The 22,166-nt window shown below is 40.0% G+C and overlaps 1 protein-coding gene across 4 annotated transcripts in view; it reads right to left on the minus strand.

The window, feature by feature from the left end:
* SEC24A (SEC24 homolog A, COPII coat complex component) overlaps positions 1-20,541 on the minus strand; it is a 69,863-nt gene extending 49,322 nt beyond the window's left edge. For 2 of the 4 annotated variants that reach the window (XM_082624017.1, XM_082624015.1), the window contains exon 1: positions 19,863-20,537. In XM_082624017.1, the coding sequence (XP_082480143.1) occupies positions 19,863-19,959 (97 nt within the window). In that variant the 5' untranslated portion in view covers positions 19,960-20,537. Of the gene's footprint in view, positions 1-19,862 lie in introns of all 4 variants that reach the window. The other 2 variants (XM_082624016.1, XM_082624018.1) reach the window with 2 other exon arrangements.
* Positions 20,542-22,166: the final 1,625 nt, after the last annotated feature.

Genomic DNA, 22,166 nt, shown 5'->3' on the forward strand with positions numbered 1-22,166 from the left:
AAGGGAAGGGGGAAGGGTAAGCTGGGACGAAGTGAGAGAGTGGCGTGGACATATATACACTACCAAATGTAAAATTGATAGCTAGTGGGAAGCAGCCGCATAGCACAGGGAGATCAGCTCGGTGCTTTGTAACCACCTAGAGGGGTGGGATAGGAAGGCTGGGAAGGAGACACAAGAGGGAGGAGATATGGGGATATATGTGTATGTATGGCTGATTCACTTTGTTATAAAGCAGAAACTAACACACCATTGTGTAGCAATTATACGCCAATAAAGATGTTAAAAAAAATAAGCAAAGGCTTTAAATAGCATTCAAATATATTTCCAAAGAGGTAAACAAATGGCCAGTAAGCACATGCAAAAATGTTCAACATTATTAGTCATTAGAGAACTGCAAATCAAAACCACAGTGAGGGATTTCCCTGGTGGCGCAGTGGTTAAGAACCCGCCTGCCAATGCAGGGGACACGGGTTCGATCCCTGGTCCAGGAAGATCCAACATGCCACAGAGCAACTAAGCCTGTGCACCACAACTACTGAGCCTGTGCTCTAGAGCCCACGAGCCACAACTACTGAAGCCCACGTGCTGCAACTACTGAAGCCCGCACACCTACAGCCTGTGCTCCACAACAAGAGAAGCCATTGCAGTGAGAAGCCTGCACACCACAACGAAGAGTAGCTCCCACTCACCACAACTAGAGAAAGCCCACGCGCAGCAACAAAGATCCAACGCAGCCAAGGGGGAAAAAAAAAAAACCCACAGTGAGATACCACTCACACCAACTAGGATGGTTAAAAAGAAAAAGCTGGAAGGTAACAACTGTTGACAAGGATGTGGAGAAATTGGAATGCTCATACATTGCTAGTGGAAATGTAAAACGGTGCAACTACATTGGAAAATAGTTTGGCAGTTCTTCAAATGTTAAACATAGTTATATAATCCAGCAATTCCACTCCTAGTCTGCATGAAACCTTGTACACAAATGTTCATAACATCATTATTTGTAATATCCAAAAAGGAGAAACAACCCAAATGTCCATCAACTAATGAACAGATAAACAAAAGAGGCATAACAATACAATGGAATATTATTTGGTCATAAAAAGGAATGAAGTACTGATGACATGCTATAATACAGATGAACCTTGAAAACTTTATTTTTTTAAAGACTATTGAGATTATTAGTGTTTTTTTTAACATTTTATGTTTATTTATTTATTGCATCAGGTCTTAGTTGTGGCTCCTGAGATCCTTCATTGCAGCATGTGGGCTCTTCATTGCAGTGCACGGGCTTCTCTCTAGTTGTGGCACATGGGCTCCAGAGCGTGTGGGCTCTATAGCTGCAGCACACGGGCTCTCTAGCTGTGGTGTGTGGGCTCAGTAGTTGTGGCTCGCAGGCTTTGCTGCCTCGCGGCATGTGGGATCTTAGTTTCCCAACCAGGGATCTAACCGGCGTCCCCTGCATTGCAAGACAGATTCTTACCCACTGGACCACCACGGAAGTCCCAATTTTATACTAACTGAAAGGCATTAGTCACAAAAGATCATACACTGTATAAATCATTTATATAAAATGTCCAGAACAGGAAAACCCACAAACACAGAGGTAGATTTGTGGTTACAACAGCTGGAAGGAGGGAATGGGTAGTAACTGCTAATGGGTATGGGGTTTCTTTTTTGGGGGTGATAAAGGTATTTTAAAACTGATTGTAGTGATGGTTGCAATTTTCAGTGAATACACTAAAAATCATTGACCTGTACAATTTAAAGCTGTTATTAAAAAATTAATCTCTAGAATCACCACTTCTCAGGAATATGCTGTCATTTTTGCCCATAAAACTAAACAATGAAAAGAAATAAGATGAATATTTTTAAAAAGATGGCACGCATACAAACCTAATTTCTTTGGACTTTTTACACTCAAAAGGTATAAAAAGAAAATACATATCTTCCAATCATACCCCCTCAATCCATGCAAGCAATGTACAAATATCATCAGCCTAATTTGAATCATTTCATAAATTACACAATACTTATACAAACATACATAAGCATATGCATATATATAGAGAGGTAGGATTTGGGAGGCCTACAAAAGCATACACACGTAAGTAATATGTAGCTGGGGAGAGACAGTCTATACGCCTTGCTCTGCCAAAAAAAAAAAAAAAAAAAACAGGTATCCTTCCAAGACAAAAGAAATATATCCATATGTGTTAGTTGCAGCAATGTTTATAATAATGAAAAATTGGAAACAAATTAAATATCCATCAGCAGGAGATTGAATAAATAAATTGTAGATTAGTCATACAATGGGCTAATTATCAATAAAATGAATAAACCAGATGTACATCTACCAACTGAAATAAATTACAAAAAGAAAAATAAGAGAAAAAAAGGAAGTTATAGAGAGCTAAGTATATCTTTCTTATAAACCTTTTTATTATGAAAATTTTCAGACATACACAAAAATATAAGACTACTTTATGCAGTCTCCCACACAAAAAAAGTAAAATGTCAATAGGAATTACATTTGATTTATATATTCATTTTGGATTGTTTGACATTTTATGATAGAAAATCTTTCAGGAATTCCCTGGCGGTCCAGTGGTTAGGACTCCGCACTTTCACTGCCGGGGGCCAGGGTTCAATCCCTGGTCAGGGAACTAAGATCCCACAAGCCATGCAGCACAGCCGGAAAGAAACAAAAACAAAACCAAAAACAACTTCCTTCCTATCATAAACATGGTATATATCTCTCCATTTATTCAAAACTTGTTTTATATCTTCCAATTATATTTCATGCTTTTTTCATAAAGATGTCTTATACCTTATTTAAATTAAATTTAGGGGCTTCCCTGGTGGCACAGTGGTTAAGGATCCGCCTGCCAATGCAGGGGACATGGGTTCCAGCCCTGGTCCAGGAAGATCCCACATGCCACGGAACAACTAAACCCATGTGCCACAACTACTGAGCCTGCGGCTCTAGAGCCCACGAGCCACAACTACTGAAGCCCGTGTGCCTAGAGCCCGTGCTCCGCAACAAGAGAAACCACCGCAATGAGAAGCCGGCACACTGCAACGAAGAGTAGCCCCGGCTTGCCACAACTAGAGAAAGCCTGTGCACAGCAACGAAGACCCAGCACAGCCAAAAATAAATAAAATAAAATAAATAAATTTTTTTAAAAAACTTAAAATAAATAAATTAATTAATTAAATTTAGTTAACTTGTTGTTAGGGATTTTGTAGTTTGTAAATACTACGAATAGAACATTTATTTTCACTTCTAAGTAGTTAAAAGGGTATCTATTATTCAAAGCACCATAAATGTCCAATTATAAGGTAACATTTTCCTCAAAAATTATTTCTCAAAAAAGAAGTCACCTTACATGAGTCTCTACAGATGTTCTCATTGTACAAGGATGCTTTGTCATAGTACATTAACACTGTTTCAAACAGTGGATACAATTAATTAATGAGTTATGAAATCAATGAGTTACAAACTATCTTTTTAGTAATGCCATCCGTGGGACCATCATTCTGGCCAAGCTCTCCATCGTTCCCGTGCAGCAAGGCTACTGGGGGAACAAGATCGGCAAGCCCCATACTATCCCTTGCAAGGTGACTGGCCGCTGTGGCTCTGTGCTGGTGCACTTCATCCCTGCCCCCAGGGGCACTGGCATCCTCTCAGCCCTGTGCCCAAGAAGCTACTGATGATGGCTGGAACTGATGACTGCTACACCTCTGCCAGGGGCTGCACCACCACCCTGGGCAACTTCACCAAGGCCACTTTTGATGGCATTTCCAAAACCTACAGTTATCTCACTTCTGATCTCTGGAAAGAGATGGTGTTCACCAAGTCTCCGTATCAGGAATTCACTAACCATCTTGTAAAGACCCACAACAGAGTTTCCATGTAGAGGACACAGGCTCAAGCTGTAGCCACCACATAGTTTTCTATGAGAAAAATAAAGTGAATGAAGCTAGTTAAAAAAAAAAAAAAGATAGTTAAGAATGGAAAATATTGGACTTCCCTGGTGGTGCAGTGGCTAAGAATCCACCTGCCAATGCAGGGGACACGGGTTCGAGCCCTGGTCCAGGAAGATCCTACATGCCACAGAGCAACTAAGCCCGTGCGCCACAACTACTGAACCTGTGCTCTAGAGCCCATGAGCCACAAATGCTGAGCCCACAGGCCGCAACTACTGAAGCCCACGCACCTAGAGCCATAACAAGAGAAGCCACTGCATTGAGAAGCAGGCACACAGCAATGAAAAGTAGCCCCTGCTAACCGCAACTAGAGAAACCCTGCACTCAGCAATGAAGACCCAATGCAGCCAAAAAATAAAATAAATTAACTTAAAAAAAAGAATGGAAAATATCAATGAGTTACAAACTATATTTTTAGTAATGAAAAAGAACATAGTTAAGAATGAAAAATATCGCAGGACATTATATGTAATAAGGCAAGTATTGTGAGGTTTCATTACAAATACATACATATATGAATATATATACTGGGTCACTAAAATATTTCTTATTGTAGATTATAGTCAAAGTCTGAAAGCCCGTGACCAACTGATACATTTGCATCCTCCTTTATCCCTCTATGATTTATTTCCTACACATCCTATTACCTTTTAAAACATGGATCATATCAACTTCCTACTCAAAACTTTCAAAGTCTTTATCTTAGCTTATAATATCCTCTATGTCCCTGGCCTCCTTTCTGGTCTCATTTCCGACTTCCTTTTTTTAAAATATTGAACATTCATTTTATTTTAATGCAATAGTGCCAGGATAATACATATGTTCTTTCTGATCTGGAAGTAAGTATCCTGTAGTCTTCTGATTCTATCTGTTTTTTACTTGTTCTTTAAGCAAATTTTAATATAAAGTTCAATTTTTCTTTAAGATTAGGTTTAACATAGACTATGTCAACTCAGACAATAAGCCAATGTCTTCAACCACAGATTCATTAGTTCTATCTTTGTTGTATTAATTATACATGGTTCTTATTAGGCTGTTTCCATCCTAATTTGACTTTGATATTAGTGAATAATATCTGTTTATCTGTATAGGCCAAGGGGTCTTTTTATCTGATATCTCTAACTTTGGAAAGATGTCTATGCAGGCTGTATTTCAGCCGACTTGGAGCAGATTTGCAGTTCCAAATAAACACATACCTTTACAATTCTACCTTATAACAGTTTATCATACAATCCAAAATGGCTTAATGAATAATTTCCACTAGAGACTGAAAGCCCTGTCCGTATAATGGAACACCAATACTTTGAGTTTAGTAACTGCTTATGGTAAGGTCACTATGTGAACTGACATCAAGTACTCTGTTTTAATGGCCAAAGGCCGTTACTAGCAAGCTATTCAAAGAACTTCCTACTCTTCCTCTCTGCTCAGCTCCAGCCACATCCACCTTCTTAACGTTCCTTCAACAAGCTTAAAAATGCTTCTACTGTAGGGTTCTTCACTTTTTACTCTGCCAAGAACACTCTACTACTAGCTTTGTACATCCGGATCTGGATTATGTAAACTGTCAATACGTGATTTGATGTATACTCCTTTGTCTCAAAAAGGTATATAACTGTACTTTGACCTCTAACAGGTGGAATATGCCTCAGAGCTCTCTAAAAGACTGTCTTCCGGGTTATAATCCTCAGGTTAGTTGGAATAAAATTTTCATTTCTTTCTTAGACCTTAGACTATTAATTTTATTGTCAACACTATATTTAGGCTAATCATTCATTTTATTACAAATGGTTAGGAACACTCCATTCATTGACTAATTGAAAAGACAGATTTTACTAAATATCTACTGAGGACACAAGGTGAGTAAGGTCCACTCCATCCCTGCCCTCAAGTATCTATAGTGCAAACAGGAAGACATATAACCAGGCAGGGACAAAACAGAGTGAAATCTTAAGAGATAACAGGAGTTAGCCCCAGGAAAAGGATTGTCGAGGGTGTTCCCAGAAAAAGGAACAACATGTGCAAGAAAAAGGAACAACATGTGCAATCACCTGTGGTCATGAAAGGGCAGTCTGAAAAATCAGTATGGCACTGCAGAGTCAAGTGACTGAGTCAAATGTCTAAAGTGAGGCAGGAGGTTAGGACATAAAAGAACCTCTTGGGGATTGGAGGAGAGATCAGAGATTGGAAGAGATTGGAGTCTATAGCAGTAATCCAGGTAAGAAATAATTGACTGAACAGCAGCAGTGGGAATACAGAGGTGTTTGAATCAATGAAAACATTTGTAAAAAGTTAACTTATAAGCATATTTTGGGTCATCTGGATAAAAACCAACATCTCACAGCCTAGTATTGCCACAAGATTTCATGGCCCACTCTCGTATTTTTATTTATTGTTTTATCACAGGCCAATATGCTAGATGCCTTCAAGCCAAGTGCAGCCAAGTAAAAGCCAAATATCATCAAAATGCACAAAATAGGCAAAAGTCTTACAGTGCATCAATGAAGAAAATGAAAAGAATATGCAGTCATAAGACCACACAGCAGAAACACAAATACAAAAGAACCTGCTTTGTAGTAGTCATTATCATAGATCCATTTTGAGTGACTTATAATGTGAAATTTTTATTTTTATATGTATCTACTTGTAATAGTTCATTAGAAATGTAGTAGTAAATATGTAATGAAGTTTTCACTAAATTGATTTTAATTATATTATTTTGAAGTCATTAATAAATTATGTAGCCCATCAAAATAATAGATCAGAGACATTAAAGGGGTCCAGAATATACCACCATGGCATAAAAATTATTTTGAGTACAGGGCATGAGTTTTGGGAACCACTTACCTGCCCAAAAGCAGAGCTTCCCAAAAGAACTCAAAAGAATTAAGTTGTCATAAATCTCCTCCCCAGAAGCAACCAGAGAAGACTGCCTCATTACCTGAGATGAGAATTCTCCACACCACACCTAAACATACACTGTCACAAAATGACCAAGTCTCCCATCTATTCTACTAAGGACCAATTTATCTTTCCTAAAAAATTGTTTTCCCGTAAGTACCCTTCTCTCTCTCCCCTTCCCCTATTAAGATGGTATATAGTATATATAACTAAGATCCCATAAGCCACGCAGTGTGGCAAAAAAAAAAAAAACTGATAGAGGAAATTGAACCAATGGAATTTGATGTGGAATTGAATATGGGGACTGAATATACAAATTGATGTGGAATTGAAGTGGGGAAGGAACCAAGGATGATTCCCAGGATTCTGACCTGTGCGAGTCAGTAGAGGCAGTGTCATTCACTGGGACAGAAGGAGGAGAAAAGAACTGGGAAAGGCAGGGAATAGCAAAGGAAAGAGGGAATGAAGAATTATTTTCAATATACGTTAGGTGTCACCAAGAGATTCAAGTGGAAATGTCCAATAGAAAGACATCTAACTAGATGGATTTCAGCTTATCATATAACTTTGGAACTCACTGGCATATGTACAATATTTGCTATCATGAAAATTAATAATATCATGCAGGGAGTATGTGCAGAGTAAGAAAAGAGCCAGCCACAGAAACTATGTGAAATAATAAATGTTTACTGTGTTTATTGTTTTTTTGTTTTTTGTTTTTTTTAAGAAAAAAAGAAAAAGAAGGGAACCAGGTCAGAAAGCTCTGAGGAACACCAACATTTTAGGAAAAAGAGAGCAATTAAAAGATAGGAATGAAAAATATTTTTCGTACTTAATAACCAAGAAGTCATTTGTGGCCTTATTAAGGGCAGTTTTGGTGGATGTATAGAAGTAGAAGCCAAATTAGAAACAGTAGAAAAGAAACAAATGAGATTAAAATAGATGCAGGTGACTGCTTCTCAATCACCCAAACAGCAGCTTCAAAAACAAAGAGATACTAGGTTCTACCTTTGTAAATTCCTATTCTCTAGGACTCAGTGGAATCCCAGAATCTACATTAGTAAAATTTTCATGTAGTGGTGATTCTCACATACTTCAAAATGAACTTTGTGAACTTTAGAAACCAGTGACATATAAAAATGATTGACGTTATTATTCATGAAATCTAGAATGTAAAAATTAAAAGATACTTCTGATACACTATCTCAATGAATACAAAATAAAGGTTAACTTTACAAGTTTCTTCAAGAAAGCCTACTGAACGGTCACAAGAACACAATGAATAAACTACCGTTTCACATAAATTTAATAGTAAGGTAAGGGGAAAAAGATCCCACACATCAAAATACATTCTGATCACTTAAAGAGTTGACCAATTGAAACTATACGTGCAACAAATGGATGCTACTGCATGAAAACAGCTTGTGAGTCAGTCACTAGACATACGGGTTTTAAGAAAGCAATCAAAGAGGAAGAGCAAATATTAAGAATCAAAGTGGGAGGGGATGCCAGGGGAAGATGGCGGAAGAGTAAGACACGGAGATCACCTTCCTCCCCACAGATACATCAGAAATTCATCTACACGTGGAACAACTCCTACAGAACACCTACTGAACGCTGACAGAAGACCTCAGACCCCCCAAAAGGTAGATGAAAGGCTGTTGGTGCTGCAGCCAGGAGTCAGTGCTGTGCCTCTGAAGTGGGAGAGCCAACTTCAGGACACAGGTCCACAAGAGACCTCCCAGCTCCACATAGTATCAAGCGGCGAAAATCTCCCAGAGATCTCCATCTCAACACCAGCACCCAGCTTCACTCAACGACCAGCAAGCTACAGTGCTGGTCACCCTATGCCAAGCAACTAGCAAGACAGGAACACAACCCCACCCATTAGCAGAGAGGCTGCCTAAAAACATAATAAGGCCACAGGCACCCCAAAACACACCACCAGACGTGGACCTGTCCACCAGAAAGGTAAGATTGAGCCTCATCCACCAGAAGACAGGCACTAGTCCCCTCCACCAGGAAGCCTACACAACCCACTGAAACAGCCTTAGCCACTGGGGACAGACACCAAAAACAACGGGAACTACGAATCTGCAGCCTGCAAAAAGGAGACCCCAAACACAGTAAGATAAGCAAAATGAGAAGACAGAAAAACACACAGCAGGTGAAGGAGCAAGATAAAAACCAACCAGACCTAACAAATGAAGAGGAAATAGGCAGTCTACCTGAAAAAGAATTCAGAATAATGATAGTAAAGATGATCCAAAATCTTGGAAACAGAATAGACAAAATGCAAGAAACAGTTAACAAGGACCTAGAAGAACTAAAGATGAATCAAGCAACGATTAAAAACACAATAAATGAAATGAAAAATACTCTAGATGGGATCAATAGCAGATTAACTGAGGCAGAAGAACGGATAAGTGACGTGGAAGATAAAATAGTGGAAATAACTGCTGCAGAGCAGAATAAAGAAAAAAGAATGAAAAGAACTGAGGACAGTCTCAGAGACCTCTGAGACAACATTAAACACACCAACATTCGAATTATAGGGGTTCCAGAAGAAGAAGAGAAAAAGAAAGGGACTGAGAAAATATTTGAAGAGATTATAGTTGAAAACTTCCCTAATATGGGAAAGGAAATAGTTAATCAAGTCCAGGAGGCACAGAGAGTCCCATACAGAATAAATCCAAGGAGAAATACGCCAAGACACATATTAATCAATCTGTCAAAAAATTAAACACAAAGAAAACATATTAAAAGCAGCAAGGGAAAAACAACAAATAACACACAAGGGCATCCCCATAAGGTTAACAGCTGATCTCTCAGCAGAAACTCTACAAGCCAGAAGGGAGTGGCAGGACATATTTAAAGTGATGAAGGAGAAAAACCTGCAACCAAGATTACTCTACCCAGAAAGGATCTCATTCAGATTTGATGGAGAAATTAAAACCTTTACAGACAAGCAAAAGCTGAGAGAGTTCAGCACCACCAAACCAGCTTTACAACAAATGCTAAAGGAACTTCTCTAGGCAAGAAACACAACAGAAGGAAAAGACCTACAATAACGAACCCAAAACAATTAAGGAAATGGGAATAGGAACATACATATCAATAATTACCTTAAATGTAAATGGACTAAATGCTCCCACCAAAAGACACAGAGTGGCTGAATGGATACAAAAACAAGACCCATATATATGCTGTCTACAAGAGACTGACCTCAGAGCTAGAGACACATACAGATTGAAAGTAAGGGGATGGAAAAAGATATTCCATGCAAATGGAAATCAAAAGAAAGCTGGAGTAGCAATTCTCATATCAGACAAAATAGACTTTAAAATAAAGACTATTAGAAGAGACAAAGAAGGACACTACATAATGATCAAGGGAGCGATCCAAGAAGAAGATATAACACTTGTAAATATTTATGCACCCAACATAGGAGCACCTCAATACATAAGGGAAATACTAACAGCCATAAAAGGGGAAATCGACAGTAACACACTCATAGTAGGGGACTTCAACACCCCACTTTCACCAATGGACAGATCATCCAAAATGAAAATAAATAAGGAAACACAAGCTTTAAATGATACATTAAACAAGATGGACTTAATTGATATTTATAGGACATTCCATCCAAAAACAACAGAATACACATTTTTCTCAAGTGCTCATGGAACATTCTCCAGGATAGACCATATCTTGGGTCACAAATCAAGCCTTGGTAAATTTAAGAAAATTGAAATTGTATCAAGTATCTTTTCTGACCACAATGCTATGAGACTAGACATCAATTACAGGAAAAGGTCTGTAAAAAAATACAAATACATGGAGGCTAAACAATACACTACTTAATAATGAAGTGATCACGGAAGAAATCGAAGAGGAAATAAAAAAATACCTAGAAACAAATGACAATGGAGACACGATGACCCAAAACCTATGGGACGCAGCAAAAGCAGTTCTAAGGGGGAAGTTTATAGCAATACAATCCCACCTTAAGAAACAGGAAACATCTCGAGTAAACAACCTGACCCTGCACCTAAAGCAATTAGAGAAAGAAGAACAAAAACACCCCAAAGTTAGCAGAAGGAAAGAAATCATAAAGATTAGATCAGAAATAAATGAAAAAGAAATGGAGGAAACGATAGCAAAGATCAATAAAACTAAAAGCTGGTTCTTTGAGAAGATAAACAAAATTGATAAACCATTAGCCAGACTCATCAAGAAAAAAAGGGAGAAGACTCAAATCAATAGAATTAGAAATGAAAAAGGAGAAGTAACAACTGACACTGCAGAAATACAAAAGATCATGAGAGATTACTACGAGCAACACTATGCCAATAAAATGGACAACCTGGAAGAAATGGACAAATTCTTAGAAATGCACAACCTGCCAAGACTGAATCACGAAGAAATAGAAAATATGAGTAGACCAATCACAAGCACTGAAATTGCAACTGTGATTTAAAATCTTCCAACAAACAAAAGCCCAGGACCAGATGGCTTCACAGGCAAATTCTATCAAACATTTAGAGAAGAGCTAACACCTATCCTTCTCAAACTCTTCCAGAATATAGCAGAGGGAGGAACACTCCCAAACTCATTCTACGAGGCCACCATCACCTTGATACCAAAACCAGGCAAGGATGTCACAAAGAAAGAAAACTACAGGCCAATATCACTGATGAACATAGATGCAAAAATCCTCAACAAAATACTAGCAAACAGAATCCAACAGCACATTAAAAGGATCATACACCATGATCAAGTGGGGTTTATTCCAGGAATGCAAGGATTCTTCAATATACGCAAATCAATCAACGTGATACACCATATTAACAAACTGAAGGAGAAAAACCATATGATCATCTCAATAGATGCAGAGAAAGCTTTCGACAAAATTCAACACCCATTTATGATAAAAACCCTGCAGAAAGTAGGCATAGAGGGAACTTTCCTCAACATAATAAAGGCCACATATTACAAATCCACAGCCAGCATCGTCCTCAATGGTGAAAAACTGAAACCATTTCCACTAAGATCAGGAACAAGACAAGGCTGCCCACTCTCACCACTCTTATTCAACATGGTTTTGGAAGTTTTAGCCACAGCAATCAGAGAAGAAAAGGAAATAAAAGGAATCCAAATTGGAAAAGAAGAAGTAAAGCTGTCACTGTTTGCAGATGACATGATGCTATACATAGAGAATCCTAAAGATGCTACCAGAAAACTACTAGAGCTAATCAATGAATTTGGTAAAGTGGCAGGATACAAAATTAATGCACAGAAATCTCTGGCATTCCTGTACACTAATGATGAGAAATCTGAAAGTGAAATCAAGAAAACACTCCCATTTACCATTGCAACAAAAAGAATAAAATATCTAGAAATAAACCTACCTAAGGAGACAAAAGACCTGTATGCAGAAAATTATAAGACACTGATGAAAGAAATTAAAGATGATACAAATAGAGAGATATACCATGTTCCTGGATTGGATGAATCAACATTGTGAAAATGACTCTACTACCCAAAGCAATCTACAGATTTAATGCAATCCCTATCAAACTACCACTGGCATTTTTCACAGAACTAGAACAAAAAATTTCACAATTTGTTTGGAAAAACAAAAGACCCCGAATAGCCAAAGCAATCTTGAGAACGAAAAACGGAGCTGGAGGAATCAGGCTCCCTGACTTCAGACTATACTACAAAGCTACTGTCATCAAGACAGTGTGGTCCTGGCACAAAAACAGAAAGATAGATCAATGGAACAGGATAGAAACCCCAGAGATAAACCCACACACATATGGTCAACTTATCTTTGATAAAGGAGGCAGGAATGTACAGTGGAGAAAGGACAGCCTCTTCAATAAGTGGTGCTGGGACAACTGGACAGGGACATGTAAAAGTATGAGATTAGATCATTCCCTAACACCATACACAAAAATAAGCTCAAAATGGATTAAAGACCTAAATGTAAGGCCAGACACTATAAAACTCTTAGAGGAAAACATAAGCAGAACACTCTATGACGGACTTCCCTGGTGGCGCAGTGGTTGAGAGTCTGCCTGCCAATGCAGGGGACACGGGTTTGAGTCCTGGTCCGGGAAGATCCCACATGCCGCAGAGCAACTGGGCCCGTGAGCCACGGCTACTGAGCCTGCGCGTCTGGAGCCTGTGCTCCGCAACAAGACAGGCCGCGACAGTGAGAGGCCCGCGCACCGCGATGAAGAGTGCCCCCCGCTTGCCACAACTAGAGAAAGCCCTCGCACAGAAACGAAGACCCAACACAGCCATAAATAAATAAATAAATAAAGCAAAACTGTCAAAAAAAAAAAAAAAAGAAAATATAAAAAAAAAAAAAGAACACTCTATGACATAAATCACAGCAAGATCCTTTTGGACCCACCTCCTAGAGAAATGGAAATAAAAACAAAGATAAACAAATGGGACCTAATGAAACTTCAAAGCTTTTGCACAGCAAAGGAAACCATAAACAAGACCAAAAGACAACCCTCAGAATGGGAGAAAATATTTGCAAATGAAGCAACTGACAAACGATTAATCTCCAAAATTTATAAACAGCTCATGCAGCTCAATAGCAAAAAAACAAACAACCCAATCAAAAAATGGGCAGAAGACTTAAATAGACATTTCTCCAAAGAAGATATACAGACTGCCAACAAACACATGAAAGAATGCTCAACATCATTAATCATTAGAGAAATGCAAATCAAAACTACAATGAGATATCATCTCACACCAGTCAGAATGGCCATCATCAAAAAATCTAGAAACAATAAATGCTGGAGAGGGTGTGGAGAAAAGGGAACACTCTTGCACTGCTGGTGGGAAGGTGAATTGGTACAGCCACTATGGAGAACAGTCTGGAGGTTCCTTAAAAAACTACAAATAGAACTACCATATGACCCAGCAATCCCACTACTAGGCATATACCCTGAGAAAACCATAATTCAAAAAGAGACATGTAGCAAAATGTTCATTGCAGCTCTATTCACAATAGCCCGGAGATGGAAACAACCTAAGTGTCCATCATCGGATGAATGGATAAAGAAGATGTGGCACATATATACAATGGAATATTACTCGGCCATAAAAAGAAACGAAACTGAGCTATTTGTAATGAGGTGGATAGACGTAGAGTCTGTCATACAGAGTGAAGTAAGTCAGAAAGAGAAAGACAAATACCGTATGCTAACACATATATATGGAATTTAAGGGAAAAAAATGTCATGAAGAACCTAGGGGTAAAACAGGAATAAAGACACAGACCTACTAGAGAATGGACTTGAGGATATGGGGAGGGGGAAGGGTAAGCTGTGACAAAGCGAGAGAGAGGCATGGACATATATACACTACCAAACATAAGGTAGATAGATAGTGGGAAGCAGCCGCATAGCACTGCGGGAGATCAGCTTGGTGCTTTGTGACCGCCTGGAGGGGTGGGACAGGGAAGGTGGGAGGGAGGGAGATGCAAGAGGGAAGGGATGTGGGAACAGATGTATATGTATGACTGATTCACTTTGTTATAAAGCAGAAACTAATAATAAAAAAAAATTTTTTTTAAGAATCAAAGTGGGGGTATGGGCAATTTCAGGGTCTACAAGACATTTATGAAATGTGATACTGAAACAGCAAAGAAATGGACTCAATATTAACAAAAGTGAAGGCCAGGTCATATATTAATTACAATCCAAAGGAAACTAAGCTAGGTGGCAATTTCAAAAAATATCAGCGAATGTTTACTCTAATTATATGTATCCACCTACATAAAGAAACCAAAGAGAAGGTTCTGATCCTTGATTCAGGCATAACTACCAGGTAAGTTGAATAACAGTGGTTAAATAAGACTGCCTAGTTTAAATCTAGGTTCCACAACATATTAGCTGTGTGACCTTGAACCAGTTGCTTGACCACTCATCTCAGTTTCCTGGTCAGTAAACCTAACAGTTCTCTTATCATAGGGCTGTTGTGAGGATTAAATGAAATGATGCATATAATGCAACATAGCACAGTGACTGGGCATACAGTAAGTAAACAGTAAATGTTAGTGCTTACTGTTACTATTTTATGTCTTTCAGGAGTTCCCAGTCTAACAGCAGAGACTAACCAGAAGCTCAATGCAGTAAGGTCTATTAGAGGTATGCAAAGAGTCTTATGAGAGTCCAAAGTTACTGTGCCCACTAAAAACATTAAAGGGAACTCAGCCACAACAATCAGTATTATAGACCACATGCCAATCTTATTCTCAACATGCTTTGATCACGACTAAAGACTTCCTATATTAAAAATACAACATCATAAATATGGTTTTCCTCATAGTGAAACTAAGAGATTTACATTTCTGTCATGCCTAAAATAGAGATATGAGCACAAGTCTAGCATTCAAACTGATGACCAACCCCCCCATATTCTACTGTGTTTTAGCTGATACTATTGTACAAAAATCCACAGAAAATTTCACCAGAAAAAAAAAAGAAGTTGAAAATGAGCTCAAATCTTATCATGAACAAGTTAATACGTGTTTAGTGAACTAAACCGCAAAATACCCAATTCTAAGATATTCATTCGATAAAACTGGTAATTCTTTTTTTTTTTTTTTTTTTTTTTTTTGCTGTACGCGGGCCTCTCACTGCTGTGGCCTCTCCCGTTGCGGAGCACAGGCTCCGGACACACAGGCTCCGCGGCCATGGCTCGCGGGCCCAGCCGCTCCGCGGCATGTGGGATCTTCCGGGATCGGGGCACGAACCCGTGTCCCCTGCATCGGCAGGCGGACTCTCAACCACTGCGCCACCAGGGAAGCCCAAAACTGGTAATTCTTTAAATGTGCTAGAAACCGTGTGAGTCTGCTGGAGAGAGGATGATGTGCAAAAAGTGATATTCTTGCCCTCATAGGACTTACAGTCTAGAGGGAAAACTAATATTATTTTATAATAGGGTAATCTGGGTGGGAGAGAGGGTGTAGAATATCCTTCTCACTCTTAATCTATAAGGGGAAAAGTTGAATATTACATAATATTACAAAAAATACTATTAATAAAACTATAGTTTCTGGGTTTCCCTGGTGGCGCAGTGGTTGAGAGTCCGCCTGCCGATGCAGGGGACACGGGTTCCTGCCCCGGTCCGGGAGGATCCCACATGCCGCGGAGCGGCTGGGCCCGTGAGCCATGGCCGCTGGGCCTGCACGTCCGGAGCCTGTGCTCCGCAATGGGAGAGGCCACAACAGTGAGAGGCCCGCCTACCACAAAAAACAACAACAACAACAAAAAAAAAAAAACTATAGTTTCTAACTGCCTTGGCAAATTGACTCAAACAGTCAATAAGGAAGCTAATTAGAAGTGGGAGGCATGGGACTTCCCTGGTGGCGCCGTGGTTAAGACTCTGTGCTCCCAATGCACCGGGCCCAGGTTCGATCCCTAGCCAGGGAACGAGACCCCAAGTGCGTGCCGCAACTAGGAGTTTGCATGTCACAACTAAGGAGCCCTCAAGCTGCAACTAAGGAGCTAGACTGCCACAACTAAGACCCTGTGCAAACAAATAAATTAATTAAACAATTGTTTTAAAAAGTGGGAGTAATGATTTGCCTTTAGCCCTTATTACATGGTAATCAGATGAAGATCTGCCAGTTTAAGTAGTCTTGCAATTTCACCATCAATTTCTGCAAAGGAAATAAGTGTACACAAATCTACACAGAGACTTAGAAAAACCTGTCTAGATAACCTTTGGATTGTAGTGCAATGTAACAATCAACCACATAAAGAAATGTCCAGATGTGAGGCATTCTGTAATATAATGACACTATACAATATGAAAGCAAGTTACAGAAAAGTGAAAAAGGTGATTCCTCAGTCACCTTTTAGATTATAATCTAAAAACAAAAGATCCAACTAAACTGTAATATGTAATTTAAGCAAGCTATATCAAACCTGAAACATAAGAGAATTCAATAGAATATTTAAGCAGCAATAAGTGCCTAGAAAGAACCAAAAAAATCAGATTCCAGCACAGAACTTTTTTTTCACCTTCTAGAGAAATATCCTCCCCTCCAATTCTCCACCACATCCCTACTCTCTTTATTATTAGTGGGATGAACAATAAAGGAACCCAATACAGGACATTAGCCATTTTACTGAGAATACCTTTTCAAAAAACTTTAGAAATGGGGCTTATAAAAAGAATGTCAAAATTATATCTTAACAAGGGTATATACCATATGACCCAGCTATTCCACTTCCGGGCATTTATCTGAAGAACACAAAAACACTAATTCAGACAGATATATGTACCCCTGTGTTCCCTGAAGCATTATTTACAACAGCCAAGATATGGAAACAACCTAAGTGTCCATCAATGGATGAATGGATAAAGAAGATGTGATAAATATACACACACACAATGGAATATTACTCATGCATAAAAAGAATGAAATCCTGCCATTTACAAGAACGTGGATGGAACTTGAAGGTACTATGCTAAGTGAAATAAGCAGACAAAGACAAATACCATATAATTTCACTCATATTTGGAATCTAAAAAAACAAATCAAGTGAACAGACAAAATAAAACAAAAACTCATCAATATAGAGATCAGATTAGTGGTTACCAGAGGGGAAGGGGGTTGGGAGGTGGATGAAATGGGTGAAAGGGTCAACTGTGTATGGTGATGGATGGTAACTAGACTTGTGGTGGTGATCACTTTGTAGTGTATACAGATGTCAAATTATAATGTTATACACTTGAAACTTTTTTTTTTTTTTTTTTTTTTTTTGTGGTACGCGGGCCTCTCACTGCTGTGGCCTCTCCCGTTGCAGAGCACAGGCTCCGGACGCGCAGGCTCAGCGGCCATGGCTCACGGGCCTAGCCGCTCCGCGGCATGTGGGATCTTCCTGGACCGGAGCACGAACCCGTGTCCCCTGCATCAGCAGATGGACTCTCAATCACTGCGCCACCAGGGAAGCCCGAAGCTTATTTTTTAAAAAGTGGGGGCTAGGGAATTCCCTGGTGGTCCATTGGTAAAGAATCCACCTTACAATTCAGGGGACTCAGGTTCGATCCCTGGTCAGGGAACTAAGATCCCACATGTTGCGGGGCAACTAAGCCTGCGTGCCACAACTACTGTGCTCACGTGCCTCAACTAGAGCCCGTGTGCCACAAACTACAGAGCCCACGTGCTCTGGAACCCACACGCCACAACTACAGAGCCCACACACCGTGGAGCCTGCGTGCCACAACTAGAGAAGAGAAAATCTGCATGCCACAACTAGAGAGAAGCCCGAGCACCACAACAAAGAGCCTGCACACAGCAAAGAAAGATCCCACGTGGCTCAACAAAGATCCAACACAGCCAAAAACAAATAAAATAAATAAATAATAAATCTTAAAAAAAAAAAAAGTCAGGGGTACATATTTGCAATCCTATGATTTCCTTCCCTATCTGACTCCAGAATTGGCTCTGAACAACCTGTGTACAGGGACTCTTTTCTTACTCTCTTTTACATTCCTAAGGACAGAACTTAAGTGTGCAACAAATGTCTGTTGGACTGGATCAAATCAACATAGTGACAACATCTCCAATACAGTACATACAGTGGCTAAATTGCTTTAACATTTCAAAATTATCACAAACATACTTACATATAAGTTTACATGCATATTTACAAGATTTGCCATTTAAAGCTCATGTAAAATTGCAAGTTATAGATTGTAAGAAAGAGCCACAGTCATATGACATCTTGCTTAAGAGTTTTGACCTTAAAGTGAAATGTCTTTAAATAATTTCATCCTCGGTGAAAATGTAACTAAAGAGCCTAGAATAAAATGTAGTTTACATAATGTTACCGTAAATTTGAAAAAGAACAATTGATTCAACTTAACACCATTTCAGTGCTTACCCCCACTTATTCTTGCTTCTGCCTACATACCTGCCTACTCATAGACATTTTTAAAAGTCTTTAGAGCCTTCTTTGTACAGAAAACAGCAGTCTCTTAAAACAATGTAAATTAGCTAAATTTTAGTCATTGATTATTTTCTCGAACTTTACAGCAATCTTAGATTTCAATGGACAACTTAAGCATTTTAGTATTATTCTACCAGTTTTGTTTCCAAGAACCAAAGATTTATAAGTAAATTGGTAACTTGGCAAACTGTTGGCAGAAAATCTGTCTTTATTATAACGATTATAATAAACTTAGCAAAGCACAACATACGACAATTTAAAGAATCCTAGAAGGGGTATAAAATTAGAAGACACCCTCACACCAAATGACAAATTATACTGCCACATGTACACTCTGGTCAGAGGTTCAGAGACTTGTGTCCAACCACTTTCCAAGTGATGTAAAGACTTCTGGAAATCAAACAGGAGATTCTCCCCTTCTAAAGCTGAAAAACTGAACGAGGGGGCCTAAGTACAATTCGGGGAAGGTTCAGGGAAAGATGAAGCAGGCCCTAAGGAGGTCTCGCCAAAGCACAATCATCCATTCGTCTCCGCAAATTCACACTGAGTATGACCCTCACGTCACTGCAGGCCCGACGGGACCGAAATGAATCAGACCCCAAACTCTGCTCTCTAGAAGACATGGGTGAAGGGGCGAGGAGGGGAAAGGCACATAAACAGACACTATGAGCCTTGTATGCCAGTTCTGAGGTACGGACCGAATCTGTATTCTTCACCCATGTATACCCAGGGCGTTACATACAGCAAGTGCTCAGCGACTGTGTGCTGAACGAAAGAATAAATAAGTAAACATGAAAAACAAAGACGAGCCGCGGTGTCCGTGGCTCAGCCTCCCCCCTCCAGCCGTTCCTGACCCGGGAAGGGAAGTCACCCTCCCCTCAGACGGCGGCAGCAACCAAAGGTCAGCTCGAGCCGGGGCCCGAACTTTGCCGTCCCCAGCGCCCCCGCCGTCCCCACCTCCCACCCCCGGGCGGCACTTACCGTTGGTGTAGGGAGACCCCGAGGCCCGGGCGGCCCCGTTCTGGGCCTGGAGGCCGATGGGGGCGCCGCCAGAGGCCGGTATCCCGGGCTGGGACATGACGACGATGTTTATCGGGGTTGGAAGGTGCTGGTTGGCGTCTGCGGCAGCGCCAAGCCGAGAGTTGAAGGACGACTGCTGGAAGCCGGAGGGAGGGGGCTAACGACTTAGGACTGAAGGCGGGATAGAGAGAGGGCGGCGCAGGAAGCCCTAGGCATGGCGCCGCATTCTCCCTAGCCCGCCGGCGGTGACTGCCTGGTCTGGGGGCTGAGGCTTAGAAGTCGGGCCGGTGGGGCCGAGAACGCCGGGCTGGTAGGCAGCAGCCAAGCGCAGAGAGACGGAGAGAGACGGAGGGAGGCCCCGGCCGGAACTGCCTGTCAGCCCCCGGCCGCGCAGGCGCAATCGGGACACGTGGCACTTCCGGCTCCGGCCTTCCAGCTGCCGCCGGTATAGGTGAGCTCTTCTTTCCCCGCAGGGCTGCCCTGAAGCCACCTGACAGCTCCGGGTGTCCCGGCCCGAAGGACGGAGCTCGGCCTCTCCTGCCACGTCACTCTCACCGTCGGCCGGAAGTGGCGTGTGTCACCGATACGGAAATCCCCGCCGTGATGAACGTCATCTAGCCGGCACGGCCGGGATCTGAGGGCAGTCAGGGTTTCAGTGGAAGCTTTCGTGGGGTGGGAATGACAGCTCCTCTCCTCGAGTTTTTGTTAAGATTACCTGAGAGGACAGACATCATCGTCCTCTGCTGAGACTGTGCCGAGTAGCTGAGCCGATTAATGTTCGTTGCAGTATTTCATTTCACATTTCATCATCATATTCCAGGTGTAAATTGTAAGGGATTTTTTAAAAAGGAGTGGTTAAAAGAGGAGGCCTTTGCTTTTTGACCGGAGGATTCAGAAGTAATTTTAATTTTGAAACTCGCCGATTCATATAGCATAGTCACGCCAAAGTTCGTTAACAACACATTTAAATGGCAGTTTTATTTCCTCTTCTAAGAGTTTGCAGTAAGGTACAACATTCAAACTTCCTTTCTAGTCAAGGAGACTTTTTTTTTCTTGCAAGTAGAAGATTTTTTTTTTTACTTTTGAGGCCAAAGGGAGGTAGAAACTGGAGTGATTGACAACATAATTAATGATCTCAGTAGTCATCTTGGCCACCTTCACTATACTTAGGTTTTCCTGTTCTGAGCTGATGATAAAGCCCTTTTTTAGACTGCAGATTTGTACTGTTCATTAAAATGTCATGCCAACAGTTTCAAAACCGGTGAAGGGTGAAATACATCTTACTTAATTCATTTAATATCAAATGCCTATTATGAAATGTTATATTACATACAAAAAGAGTAAGAACTAACCTGCTGTGTGATGCCTGAAAAACAAACAGTAAGAATTCAAAAAACTAAATGTTAACTTTTATCCTTTTTTTATCATTTGCCTCAGATGTGTAAAAGTGTGTTTGCTGTGTAAGAAATTGAAAAACTCCTTTGTACAATATACAAGACTTCTTTAGGATGAAGATGATACTTTTGGTCAAACTGTTTTCAGCTTAGAGCCCCTATAACCAAATCCCAAATCACGTATCCCAAGAACACTTGAAGAGATACACAAACACAAGCCTCTTAATGGTTTAAAGAGAAAATAGACCTCAGAAACGGAACCTCCCTGAGGTCAGACAGAAAGCCAGCGTCGCTCTTCAAAAGAGCAAATCCTCAGGCCTGGTCTCAAACTTGCTTCAGTTGAATTCTTTTTTTTTTAATTCAACTTTTAAATGATCTTGGTTTGTTGACCTTGGCACAGGAATTTGATTTGGTTAAATCAAGGTTTCTCTGGACTTTGTTCTGTTTAAGCAATATCTGTATTGAGAAAAAAAAATACTGATGAAGAAGAATTAGCCGTTTTAAAAAGTAAATAACCTCTGGTTAAATCAAGTTAAATAAACATAAATAATTTGCTAATAAGTAAACAGTGCTTCTTCTAAAATGTGTTCCACCCCTAAGTATCCCTGTTGCTATTATCACCCCCACTCCAAAAAACAAAAACAAGAAACAAAATTAATGGTTAAGTCTTTCAAGTGTTTTTTACATTTTCAATGTAGTCAGCTTTAAAATATTGAGGGAAAACGCATAATTTGTCATCTGCACACCCTTAAGAATAGTTGGAAGATAAGTGTAAATAACCGAGATGAGACAACATATTTAAACAGTTAAGTGCTTTTCCTATTAAATATTATCCACACATTACCAAATCCTTCTCTGGCTTCTTTAAGTT

Source organism: Mesoplodon mirus (assembly GCF_964341445.2).
Source record: "Mesoplodon mirus genome assembly, chromosome: 5".
In the NCBI taxonomy this organism is placed as follows: domain Eukaryota; kingdom Metazoa; phylum Chordata; class Mammalia; order Artiodactyla; family Ziphiidae; genus Mesoplodon; species Mesoplodon mirus.